This window comes from Peromyscus eremicus, chromosome 3 (genome assembly GCF_949786415.1).
Source record: "Peromyscus eremicus chromosome 3, PerEre_H2_v1, whole genome shotgun sequence".
Classification (NCBI taxonomy): domain Eukaryota; kingdom Metazoa; phylum Chordata; class Mammalia; order Rodentia; family Cricetidae; genus Peromyscus; species Peromyscus eremicus.
Genome location: NC_081418.1, coordinates 150,808,156 through 150,822,225, shown reverse-complemented (window position 1 = coordinate 150,822,225; position 14,070 = coordinate 150,808,156). Strand labels below are relative to the sequence as shown.

The 14,070-nt window shown below is 38.7% G+C and overlaps 1 protein-coding gene across 5 annotated transcripts in view; it reads left to right on the top strand.

Annotated features, from left to right (window-relative positions):
- C2cd5 (C2 calcium dependent domain containing 5) overlaps window positions 1–14,070 on the top strand; it is a 97,582-nt gene that overhangs the window by 41,127 nt on the left and 42,385 nt on the right. For all 5 annotated transcript variants that reach the window (XM_059258769.1, XM_059258768.1, XM_059258767.1 and 2 more), the window contains 2 exons: window positions 227–335; window positions 11,871–11,985. In XM_059258769.1, coding sequence (XP_059114752.1) covers window positions 227–335; window positions 11,871–11,985 — 224 coding nt within the window. The remainder of the gene's footprint in view (window positions 1–226; window positions 336–11,870; window positions 11,986–14,070) is intronic.

The following is a 14,070-nucleotide window of genomic DNA, read 5'->3' as shown; positions in this document are numbered from 1 at the left end:
GTTTTGAACATTTCCCCCAACTCAGAACTGATAAGGCTACTGGATTCTGAATGCCACCTCAGATGTAGGGGAACAGATTTGGAGCTGTGAGCGTCTGGGAAATTTTAAGGAAAAAGCAGGTGCAGTGTATTTTTTTCAGGCCATGCATTTCCTGGGTTAGGATCTGCATGAGCAGAGCTTTCTACTGTCCATTTGGTCTCATCTGTTCTGTCCTTGTCTTCACCAGGAATTCCCCTTCCTCACCTTGACGGCCTTTCCTCCTGGACTTCTCGTGCATGTCGGTGGTGTGGTTAGTGCACGCTCTGTGAAGCTTTTAGATCGGATCCACAATCCTGGTATGTTTTCTGATAAGTTTGATTTTACTGCTTTTACTTGAGGTGTGGTTGTAAAAATTGATTTTGATGAATATTGAAAGCAAATTTAACCTGAAGAGAGATGAAAATAGATTATAAACTGGCACAGGTTATTTTGAAATATTTTCAGTAATTGCAGTTAAAGGTAAACTAAGAAGTATACATTAGTTATTTTTAATGTATAACAAATGAGCACATTTTGATTTATTTCTGGCTAGGTTGTCATTTTGAGGTGCTCATTAATTAATGTTTGGGTTAGCTTTATATTTGCTTTAAGGAGTTAAAGGTTTTTTACTGTTTGGCCTTCATGGCCATTACGTGAAGTTGTTTATGTTTTTCACTTGCCCGTATGGCCAAACAAGGAGGAGCAGTAGCTCATGTCTTTAAAGAACAGCATGTGAATGACACAGAAGGCAGGCAGCCAGGTCCTGGCACTTTAGGGCCTTGGGTTAGAACCCCCAGGTGAATTGTCTCACTCTACAACAAGCATCATCAATAATGGTAGCTCCCTAGGTAGTTGTATTTCATGCCCAGACATTTACTCAAGCATCATAAACCAGGAGTAATGTTGGCATCTGTACTCTTGCGTATTTTAGAAGCCATTAATTCGTCACTTCCAGCAACTTGTTTGTGACATGTAGGAAAAGAAGAAAAGAATGCTCTGAAAATGATTAGGATGGAAAATATTATGGATAGTGCTTTTGAGTATAACAGAGCATTAACTATTCTTTACAATTAAATTTAATTGGTGCTCTGTGATTTGATTTTACCTGAGAAGAATAGAATTCTTCTAACTGCAAATGTGACTTCAGAAAGGCAATGCTACTCATGTTTATTTAGCTCTAAAGTGAACAAATACATCATCTCAGCTCCAGTATTTTGTTTGAATTTGGTTTGTTTTCCCCCGTTCTCACTTTTATGGTCAGTGTAAGATCTCATTTTTCTTACTGTATTGTCCACCCTGTAGCACTTAGAGGGCAGTCAGACTGCTACCATGTAGCACATGAAATTCTATCTTTCTGTAGCAAATTCAGTTCCAAGAAGTGTAAGGAAAGACCAGGGTATGAAACCTGACAGTCACTGTGCTTTCCATGGATGACGGACTGATGTTTTGATGGCACTCATTGACATGATACTGTCCAAAACAGTTTAGAAGTGTATTCAATTGATGTCTTCTTTCATTTTGTTGCTTCCAAATAAGTTATTTAAATTAGCTTTAAATGGAGATAATTATCTCAAAATGTTACTTACATTTACAAAATCTTCTTGAGAGTTTATCATACCTACCAATTCATTCCAGCCATACTAGAAACCTGAGAACCCAGGAGAGAGAGTGTCCTCTTAGAATGAGTTTTGTATGCTGTAACTAGCTGCTCACCAGTTTTCTCCTCCTCTCTCTTCGAATAGCTGTCCATCATGCATGGGAAGCCTCAGTTATTATTAATGGATTATTCTCAGAAGTTCAAGTGCATATACCTGTATGCAAATACTATGAAATAGTATAGAGTTACATTTTTAGTTTGCCTTGTATTTAGTCTAATACTTACCAAGTATAATTCTAATGGTCCCAATATCTTATTTTGATTTAAAATAAACTCTCTTTGGATTCTTTTATGTATATATTATGCACTAAAATGGAACATTTACCTAACAGCTTCTCTAAGCCCCTCGAGTAATTTTTCTGTTACAAAGATAGAATTTGTTGAGAAAAGCTGATGGTAACCCTCCGTGAAGCCCTGGATTAGATGTATCATAGTGATGCTGGAGTGGGATGGGCACTGCTGCTGTGCTGGGAGAGATGCATGTGCAGTGTATTTCCTTGCAGTTTTTAACTAGTGAATATGAGACATTTTAATTTCATTTTCAGTGGAAAAGGGAAACAATCTTATTTTAAAACCATTGCCCCAGCCAGGTGGTGGTGGCACATGCCTTTAATTCCAGCACTTGGGAGGCAGAGGCAGGCAGATCTCTGTGAGTTCGAGGCCAGCCTGGTCTGCAGAGTGAGTTCCAGGACAGCCAAAGCTGTTACATAGAGTAATAACCCTGTCTCGTAAAAAACAAAAACAAAAAAAACAACAAAACAAAACAAACACATTGCCATTAGTTCTCTTGGTGATGACTTCTGAGTTCTTAGCGCTCCTTCCTTTGTTAAATACCAGGCAAGTAGAAGCATAAACAGAAAGACGGGGTGGTTTCCGAGTACCCAGGGGACCAAATGACAGTTAATTGTAGGTGACTGTAGCTTGCTTCTCCTGCCTTTCCTGTCTCTATTTCTTATTAACTCTGCTGTCTGTCTTCCAGTTCCTGTCAAGTGCTGTTGTCAATTGTGTTCTTGTTTGTAGTTTTTTTTTTCTTTTATTCCTACTATTCTGCACCTAAAACTGATCAACTAATTTGCTGTTTTGAACTCAGCCTTTGTCGGAATTATGGGTAACACAAGATCTTACAAACTGCTAGACTGGAATAGTTTCAATTCAGGTATTTTACTGGTCATTCAGTATTACATATGCTGACAGAAATTATGGCAGCTCAGTGAGGTTTTAGAGATGTTCTAGATTAAATAGATCAATTCAGTTACATGGATGCATTCTGTAATAGTTATGTCACAACTTGTAATTTGCATAGAAATGCAAGTATAAAAATACATGAGTTAAAGCACATCAAAACCATACCATAAATTATGAATGACTTTGCTTATGTGACTAACTTTCGGAATATAATTAAATTCTATTTATGAATTTTGGCCAGTGTTTTCATATCTGGTAAGTGATACAGGCATTAGCTTTACCATCAAGCAGCATTTGTTAAATACATTAAACAACCAGCCTGATAAACCTTAAAGCATGTTTAAACTGCATGATCAGATTTAATAGAGAATTTTTACTGTTTTATAAATTACCAGGAAATATGACTCTTAGCATTTTCATATATAATGCTAGAAGTGTTCTAAAATTTCATAGCAGGACAGGTTTTCCTCCTTCCACATGACATTCCAATTTCTCTTTATAAGTAATTGGAATATAGTCTGTAGCAATTAAAAAAACAAGAAAACTTTACAGCTGATGATGTGTTTTAGTAATGCCAATTAGTTTCTTTTTGATAAAAACATATTTTCTTACTAATATAAATATCTAAAATTATTTTTGAGATTAAATTTGGAACTATTTTAATTAAACGATAAAGCTGGTATTTAAAGAATGCTTTCAGTTCTTTGTGTCAGCGTATTTTATAGTGAAGCAAAAGTATCAAAGGGCTCAGCATTTTAGGTAACGCTTTCCTTTCAGTATTCTTTGTATGCAGGAGTCAAAGATAAAAGCTCTGCGGTGTATTGTTTGAGTAGGAGTGAGTCATGTTCATGATCTGTCTTCTCAGCCTGTGCAAATGTAGAGTGATCCTAATTTCTGACTCTTTAAGGAAGTTACCTCTGTTTCTAGACAGGCTTTTCCATTGTGCTGACATTCACTAAAATGAAAATGATTATGTTTTGTTGATTGATTTTTAGTGAGAAAATGAAATATACCCTATTAGATTTGTTTTATAAAGTAAGACTATATTCCAATACACAGTTAGCTTAGAACAATTAAAAAAATAGGTTGTATATAAAAATGATATTGACTGCTAACAACTTAAGGAAGTGAAGTCTTGTCAGATCAGCCACTTTTAGGGTGTGATAGGTGTTGTTCAGATGACAGAAAAGTTTTATAAAAGGAAAGGGCAGAAATTAAATCCTTGGGACACAAGGGTACTGTCTCAGGCAAACAGAGCAACAGTTTGGCAAGGACAGACATGGTTGAGGAAGCAGTATATCTTGCCATCACTGAATGTAATGTCCTATGGGAAGTGTGCAAAAGAGAAGTGGCTGTGGAGCCACATGGAGGGGTAGCAGGGGTGGATGAGAGGGCCAGACTGGGCTGTGTAGGTGGTTCCAGGGCCAGCCTAAGCTATGATGTGAGACTGTTCTCAGAAGAATGAACTAAACAAATAACAGAACAGCTCAAGTATAAAGATAATGCATTTAGTTTAATATGTTCGTAGTACCATCCTATGATCCAGGCCTTAGAAAAGTTACATTTAGAAATAAGGCTGATTTTGATATTAATTTAGAAAAAACAGTTTGATAATTCTGAATAAAATGTGTTATGTTTGGTAAATATATTCAAATAATTTTTATATATCCTCTATAATTTGGATATATTTTGCTATTGCTATCCCATAATGTCAAAAATGTCACAAATTGACCACATTTAAGTCTGGAAGGATGACTCAAGTAGTAAAGAACACTGTCTGTTCATCCACAGGACTCATGTTTAATTCCTAGCACTCACATGGCAGCTCACAGCTGTCTTTAACTCTAATTCCAGGGGATCCAGTACCCTCTTCTGGCCTCCATGGGGGTACTTGCATGTACTTGGTGCAACCATAAATGCAGGCAAACACCCATACATAAAAGTTAAAAAAATAACAAACAAACAAAAAATCCAAACAAAGAATTGACTCCCATTAGTAAGAATAATAATTGTCAATACTGTTTTAATTTTAAAATTATTCATACTTTATTTATTGAGTTCTTTGACACCATAAATAATGTGAGGCCTCAGTCAGTTTGATAACAGTCATCGAAGAGCAAGAGAAAAGAGAATTCTGAATGAGAAACACTTGTTAGTTACTAGACTTTCTTAGTTCAGAAATCTTACAGCATGAAAAATACACCACACAGCATTTACAATGTGGTGCTGCATAATGACTTTTTGGTCATGGATCATGCATCATGATTGTCCCATAAGATCATATTGCCTTGGGATTGGCTGCATTAGGTGTGCCATTGCATACTATGATGTTTTCACAGTGGTGAACACTGGCCAGTGTGGCATTTCTCAGAATACGTGTCTCTATCAGTGAGTGATACATGACTGAATTGGTATTTATTTTGTACTCTACAGTTAGGCACTAGAGGACAAAGATTGCCAGTCACCCTGTCTTTATGAAACTTGTGTTCTTAGATGATAGAAAAGTATTAAGTGTGTTACTGTGTTGTGTGATATACAGAGTGGAAACAGGCATGGCTAACGTGTTGGGGGCTGTGCTAATTCTTAAGCTCATGTTTGAAGGTTATGTATCAGGTTTTCATAAGTTTCTCTTTCAGTAAGATACTTAATTTAACCCTATATGAATGCATAATCCGCTGTTCTAAACCTCCAGCATTTGAGTCAGTCTTAGCCAGTGCTCCTCTGATGGTCTGATAGTTACTTCACTGAGGCCTTAGCCTCCTGCCCTTTGCTTTTGTCTTAGCCATCTTGTCCCAAGTTAACCACAGTGATGGGGCATTTTTATGCACTAGAAAGAAGTGAACCCTTCTCATGAACCTGAGAATTTATTATGATGTTACCTTTTGTTTCCTGATTTTTCTGTTCTGTGAACAGAATTTGAGAAAAGTGGGACATGGGTTGGGGGTAGGGGGTAGTGTGGATATTAGCAGCTGGAAAGGAGGCTGAGATGTTACTGCTCTTCCTTGACACTCTGGGCTGCCATGAGATATCATGGTCATGAGATAATAATAACATGCCTTTTGGTCATCCTGGCAGACACTGCCTCCCCACAGACCTAGAGTCAAGCCAGAGAGTCTTGAGGATTTTGCTACATGCCAGACCCCATCTGAGTGCTTTACAATAGCAAGTTATTTGAGTCTCAAGAGATCTTTGAGGGAGACTCTAATCCTATTCTGTGGGTGAGCAAAGCGAAACAGTAGTTTCCTTAAGGGATCAGTAGAAGGCAGCAGAGCCACAATTGCAGCCTAAGTGACCTGGCTTTGGGACCTACATCTTAACCATGGATTGGAGCATGAAGTCATCAGGGTTTGCTTGTACATGTGGCATGCAGAACAGGTGCCTGTCAGCTCTTAGGCAAGGGGAGGGTGTTATCTTCACACAGTATTTTTGATTTGATGTCTTATGTCCAGAATTAGGAAAAACAAATTGTTTAAAAGGAGATTGCTGTTTTTGGTTTTGAGAATTTTTTGAAGTTTTAAGAATATTTTTAGATGAATCATGAATTTTAGGACATATATTTATTTTTTTCTTCAATCATAATAGACTTGAATTATAAGTTAAGCTTTAGTAGTTTGAATTAGAAAATGCTGCTTTTTTGTTCATCACAATCATATTTTTTTAGAAAGCTCATTTTGGGAGTAAAAATTCAGTTAAAAACTTGAAAAATAAATTTACTACTTTACAAAATATTTAATTGTAAAAAATGTGACCAGCTGGGTGTAGTGGTGCACACCTTTAATTCCAGCACTTGGGAGGTAGAGGCAGGCAGGTCTCTGAGTTCCAGGCCAGCCTGGTCTACAGAGTGAGTTCTATAACAGCCATGGCTATGTTGAGAGACCTAGTCTAAAAACAAAACAAAACAAAACAAATGTGAGTCAGCTGATGTGTAAGGAAATAACATCTGAATTTGTTCATCATTTTTTTTTAAGATTTATTTATTTATTATGTATACAGAAGAGGGTGCCAGATCTCATTACAGATGGTTGTGAGCCACCATGTGGGTGCTGGGAATTGAACTCAGGATCTCTGGAAGAGCAGTTGGTGCTCTTAACCTCTAAGCCATCTCTCCAGCCCTTGTTCATCATTTTGTTGGTTTGTTTTGTTTTAACAAACCTTAAACACTCTAGAAACCATCAGTGAATGCTTGTGGCACGCTCATGAGAGTTGAGCACTGCATTGGTACCCAGGGACATCATTAAGCCAGGTTGGCATCCTGTTCATGAATGGTTTCTTTAGTTTTAGAACGCTAAGTCATTAGTTAGAAGCACTGCAGGCTCCCCAGGAGTGTGAATTCTGCTGAAGGCCTCAGCTGTTCTTTTCTGGGCACTGAGGCTCAGGTGAGAAGGTAGATGTAGACAGCTTTTGATTCTCAACTGTAGTCAGTTTTCAGGAAGTGGTAAGGCCAAGAAGTCCTAGCAGCAGCATGTGTGGCATGCCTGCTGTATGCACCTGTTACATGATGTATAGTCAGTGAGGTTTCGGTAACAGGGAATTATGTCTAGCTTTGAAAAGTAGCAGTGTTCAGTTAGATGCAGCATGGCTTATATGTCAGCTACCATACTGACATCTAGGCTTTGATGTTCTCTCTCTCCCTACATACCATTTCTAGTGCAGTGAGGATCTTTTTCTCAGTCTGGTTCTAATCCCTACCCAGTTTGAGGCTGTGTACTCTGTTGAAGCTGAACTCTTTAATTTCTGTTACTCCAGGGGAGGTCACTTTCCATTGTTTGGGAATGCAGCTTCTCTATATACCTCAGCAGCTAGAGATGGTCATAGTCAGCCTTTGCTTGATCCAGCCCAACACCTTTATCTCCTGGTCATTTTTAAGTTGGGTTGAGCTGGATGTGGTGGCTCATACTCATAATCATGATACGTTTGAAGCTGAGTCAGGGTTGTGAGTTTGAGGCTAGTTTGGGCTACATGTTGAGCCTTGTTTCAGCAAAAAACAAACAAAAACTATGTTGAATAACTCTAAACAGAACTGATTTTTAACACTTTGGGTAGGCAGATATGTCTTAGTTATGAATGTGTAATTGCCTAAAATCACTAAAGGGTTGAGTTTAGTAAAGGCCTTTTCTGTTGAGCTGATCATGTCTGTACTTCCAGAGATACACATTGGCATTTAAAAATCTTCAGTAGTTCCACCCACACTTCTGAAACAAAAAGATGGCAAGATATCAAGCTGTGACCATGCTCTAGAAAAGCACCCAGTAGAAAAGGGTGGGTTCTGCTGCCAGCCACAGTGGTACCACCCTGAGAACTAGCGGTGTGCTGGAATACAGCCTAGTGCATGTCAGCTGCTAAAAGGAGATGTTAAGAGAGTTGTATAATCTGTGTAAGTTTGACCCATAGAAAAGAAGCTTAAAAATAGTGTGAAATATAATTTGTATAATAGTTAAAACTGAATTTTTCCTAAAAATTTTTTTAATTAAAAATAATTGTATAGATATTAGGAATATGGCATTTTATGTGGAAATCATTTTCTTATTACCTTTGGAATGCTTGTTAAATGAGTTCACATCTCAGCTGTATTTTCCTAAAATGACTAATAGTATCCATGTACTACATGGATAATTTTTAAGCCAGACTCTGTTTTGCTTTTATAAAAGTATGATAGAATGTCAGATGTATGCTTTGGTACAGTGAATAAAATAAATAGGTTCAATAGTGTGTTTCCTATTAAAATTTAGTTAGTAATTATTAAACTTTAAAAGAGTCCTTTATAGAGATTAAATAGTGTGATATAGCTGATTTTTTATTGATAATAAGATCATACTAATTATAAATACTCTGAGTCTGTGGTTCATTTTTACCATGATTGTAGTGCAGGTTTTAAAGATAAATAGACTCTTTCTGAATACTAAATAAACTGATTAGTCTGAATTTTTCTGCAGTCAAATAACTTTCATCCCTTGCTCTTGCTTACAGTATAGTGGCCATGGTTGCCAGAGTGACTACTGATGAAGTGCTCCTCCTGTATGCTTGCCTTGCTCTCACCTAGAGTCTAGGGCCATTCCTTTCTGTGACCATTTCAGTGAGCTGCCATAGTTTTCAGTCCATGCTGTCACCTGACCCAAGCATGCGCCAAAACATCACCGTTCCTGGCTCCTGTTTGCCAAATCTGCTTCGCAAACCCTTTGTTCCTTAGCTTTTGCTTTAGCCCAAACCAAATGGAACATTTTCCAGAGTGTGGACATATGCCATTTGCTTCCTTGGTGCCCATGTCATATAAGTAGCTTTTTACACTCGTCAATACTTTGCTAAGTATAGTACTGGCATCTCATGCACTTGTGTGGCTGTGTCAAAACGAAGGCTGCTTGTGAGCTTGCCTGAGGGGTATGAATGCTGCACTTGCGCTCAGTCAGCTCGCTCTCGCTCCTGCTCTCTTCAAGGTGTAATCAGCCACTTTTTCTTCCATGGCTTTGGTTTAACTATCTGTTGTTTTATGTTATACCCAGGTAAGTGTGATGTGCAGTAACTGTATTCTACGTGGTTACACATACCTCAAGGGAACTGTTAATATTTCTCCATTTCAACATGCTGGGCATTTCTAAACAAATGCATTTCAAGCTTAAAATAACTAGCTCCCTCCATTTCATTAATTTTAAAATGATGTTGTAGATTGCTGCCTATAAAACCCTTTTTTAAAAACAGGGAATCTACCATGTGTTACTCGTGGTACAGATAAGGTGAGTCTACTGTGAGAAAACTGTTTTTTTACACGGCATACGATAATTGCCTTAGAAAATAGTCCAAACTTCTATAGTGATTCAAAAAGTAAATAGCAAATTCCATTCATGAGTTTGAGAAAAGCTTGACTTATTTGATACAGTGTTTTAGCAAAACAATTATTTTCTAGACAAAATTATTTGTATTTGTGATACTTATTTTCTTAGAAATATAAATAATTTGATAGATGAGAACACTACATAGGTAATAGTTTGTTCTCTGCTATAATTTCCTTTTGGGAAGGATAAGGTTACAGGGATGTTTAAATTAACATACAAGTACACATGTCCAGCCAGGAGTAATCCTAGCACTGGGGCGGCTGAGACAGGAGAATTGCAGCAAGTTCCAGCAGTTTGTTCTCTATAGTGAGTTTGAGGCTATTTAGGCAAGTCCAGTCTCAAACAAAGCAAACACCCAACAGGCATGCGTCTCTTGCTTGCTGAAGTGAGTACAGACTCTCAGTGTTTTCATTTCAGCCAGGAGTGAGAGAGGAGGTTTGTAATGGCTGGCGATGCAGATGGCCACCTGAATGGTTCTGTGGCTCTCAGTTCATAGTATGAGACAGAGCCCGTCTGTTCTTTCTTCTTTCCTTTATCTTGTACTTTCATCTTTCCCCAGTTCCCTCAAGTCTGCACTTCTTCCTTTTCCTCTGAAGGAAAGTTTTAGGGTAGCTCTGTCTCTAACCCCGGACTTAATCAAGAGCTGGCTGACATTTACCTCCTCATCTCTCCCCTTGCTGTCTCTTCCTTGCGGAGGAGACACACTCATCACAGGGATGTGAGTTCTAACACACTTCTTAACCTTTCCTTCCTTTCTCTCTTCTCTGCTCTACCAGTGAGTATACTTCCACTTCATTTATTTTGAAAAACTCTACTGAGAATTTGATATAACGGCTTTGTAAAAATAAAAAGTGGTATTTGCTTGGTTTTCTGTACTAGTAGCACCTTTTGTATACAAATGTACAGTGAGAGCTTAGCATTATACTCTAGTTAAGCTTTCAGAGTCCTCCCACATGGGCGGTGACCACACAAAGAAACCAGTTAGGATACACTTGTTGTTACAGTCCACTTTTGAGTCTCACACCTTTGCCATGGAGACTGGGTTTAACTTGCAGTGCTTACTCACTTGCAAAATGCAGGTGATTAAGAAGCATGTGGCCACTCCTCCATCCATACTGCCCCATTACAAGGGATGTTAGAGTTCCCTGTGACTGGGGTGAACCCAGTGCCTCTACATGCTGGCCGTACCACTTAGCTTATCCCTAGCCCCTAAGCAGTCTTTGTTATGGTAGAGACAGAAACCCTAGTTTGTTGACCAGGCTAGTTTTAAACTCATGGGTCCAGCTTCCCAAGTAGCCACAACTTCAGGCACAGGTCACCATGCCCATCATCTACTTTTGAAGTCACAGGCCATGTATGGAGTTTGTAATTATGTGTTTCAAATTTTCCCTTCCCTTATCAACCAAATTATTTGTGTTAACCTTTTAAATGTACTTTCTTTTTCTGACCCCCCCTCAATTTTTTTCTTTTTAGATTAGCTTGTCCTTTTATACCCTTTTACTCTGCCCTAGGACTTACATCTTTATGAAAGAATGGCAAATAAAGTTTTTATACCATTTATAAATATTGGTAAATCTCTACCTTGGGAAGAACTCAGAATGTAGTGAATTATAAAAGTAGGTGATAGAATATGAAATCATAATTTAAATCAGATTTATGGATAGGACATATAAGTTATTCATTCAGTGAAATGAGACACATCGTGCCTCTCAGTTTATTATCTGAGCTGGTGTGATGGCACATGCCTGTGACCCTAGCATTCAGAAGGTGGAGGCAGAAGGATCAGATCAAGGTTATTCTCAGCTACTTAGTGAGTTTGAATCCAGCCTGAGCTATATGAGATGCTGTCCCCAAAATCAGTCAAACAAATAAACCAGATTGGAATCTGGAAAGTTGAGTCCTCCATTTTAAGTTATAGCTCTTAAAATATATGTCGTTCTACTGAAATACGTGCCCTGCAAGTGTCCCTTGAAGTAGTAAAGCTAGTAGAGCAGAGTGGGCTGTCCTAGCAGTCAAGTTGCAGAGCTCCATCTTGATTCTTGTGTGAAATCAGCACTTTCACAAAGGGGAAGTGTAAAGTATGGGGCGGTACTTCCTCTCCAGAGTCAGGCTTACTGCAGACATGTCTTGTTAATGTATCATGTGCTGTGAAGTGGTCAATTGACTTAAACTTTATTTTTCAGATGAACCAGAAACTCGAGATGCATGGTGGGCAGAAATCAGACAAGAGATAAAGTCACATGCTAAAGCCTTAGGCTGCCATGCTGTAGTGGGCTACAGCGAGTCAACTAGCATCTGGTAAATGGCTGCTTGGATTTCCTGACACTGTGATTGGCTTGTCTTGTGTGCAGGGAGAGATGTGATGCACGTCTGAGAAGAGGAGCACAGTTGGGGGCCAGCTGGGCCTCGAGTGTATCCAGTGAGGTTCTAGGTACCTCCTGCACACCTGATCTCACCTGTTAAAGTGATGAGGATACAAACTGTGTTCTGAGCTTTGAAGGGTCATACGAGTGTATAACTGGCACACCTACTTAGTAGTCCTTGGCCTGTGGCACTTCAGTTGCTGATTCTGCTGACTCCTTCCACTGGGACATTTGGAGGGAGCTGTAGGTGTCTTGTAAATGAATTGCCAACTGTCTCTGGTTAGTCTTCAGGCAGCCTTAATCCCAGCACTTGGGAGGCAGAGGTCTCTCAGTGAGTTTGAGGCCAGCCTGGGCAACATAGTGAATTCTAGGCCAGCCAAGAGCTACCTAGACCTTCTATAAAGAAAAAAAGCAAAGCCATTTGCTTTCATTCATAAGCTTTAATTACTTTCTTACTAGTGAAACACTCCTACCTAACTGCTAAGTTGGGGAGGGGCTTTTGTATTTTGGGTTCTTTTCTTCCTACCTTTCGCCTGCACCGTCTCTCCTCTGTGCCCAGAGCCATGCTCTCTACTGATGGCTTCCTGTCTCCATTTGTCCTTCTGCCCTGGTCACGTGTCAGCTCTCCCCCCTTGCAGCTAGAATTAGCCTTTCTTGTTGTTAAGTCGTCTGTTGCCACTTTTGAGTATGTTTTGGACTTGTTGATGGATCCATTGAAACCATTTTAAAAATTTGAAATTATGAAATTTTACTCTCAGATTAGAACCTAATGTTTTCCCGCCATTACCACTTGCTCCTTTCTACTCAGTTTTGACCCTGTTGTCTTAGGCACATACATTTTTCTTTGGTTTTTTTATTTTACCATCCTTGAGCCCCATCTTCATGCCCTTGTAGAAAGCTGATAATTGTGGTAATTAAAAGCCATTTGACCCTGTGCTGTCTTACTTCTGCACTCCGCTCAGCATAGTTCTTCCCACCAGACTCTCTGTTCATGTGTTGATCATTACTGTCAGATAAAAGTCACTAACCTGCAATAAATATGAATATTACTAAGCTATGCTATTTATTATTTTGTGTTTTTTGCTGTTTCAGGCCACAATTCTACCTTTAAACCTTTCTATTACCACGGAGTAGATTTTTTTTCTTTTTTAAGATTTATTTCTTTATGTGTAGGAATGTCTTGCCTGCACGCATGTATAGATACTATGTGTGTGCCTGTTGGATACCCTGGAACAGGAGTTATAGGTGATTGTGAGCTACCCTTTGGGTACTGGGGATCATACCTGGGTCCTCTGCAAGAGCACCAAGTGCTCTTAGCTACTGAGTCATCTCTCCAGCCTCTCTAGTAGCTTTTCTGCTCTTGTTAACAACCAACTTAGTGTAACTGCTCCACCTTGCTCCCTGGGAGGAAGTGCTGCCTTGTTTAGTGCCATATGCTTTTATGTCTGAAGGATTTGATGGGTAAGACATGATTTTTGCCATGAAATTTACATTCTGTTGGAGAAGTAAGTTTTATTGTTGAGATATCCCAGGATGCTTCAGGATCCCAGAGGACCAGAAGTCTGAAATAGGGTAGGAAAGTTAGTGGAAATGGAATATGAGTGTACTGTCATTTAAAAGTGTCAGTGATGACTGACACTTGCACTAAGCCGTGGAGAATGAACATGAATGACACAAATGCAGAGAAGAGGCATGTGTGGATTCTAGAGAGCACACACGCATGTGGAGCGTGCTGGAGGGAAGATTCAGAGTAGCTGAAGACCATCCTGGTGAAGTTTGCTGTGGGTGATACCACTCAGCAGTTACATCTGTTATTGCCTAATTATTTTTGCTTTTAAGACAGGCAATTTGTAATGAAGAATTTAAAAGAATTCCTTTTCAAATAAGTTTTCTGTCTTATATATGTAGATATATATATACATACATATATATACATACATATATACACATACACACATGTATGAATGATTCGCTTTGTTTCATTTAATATATTTTGGGTACTGTTTTAGATACTTCTGTG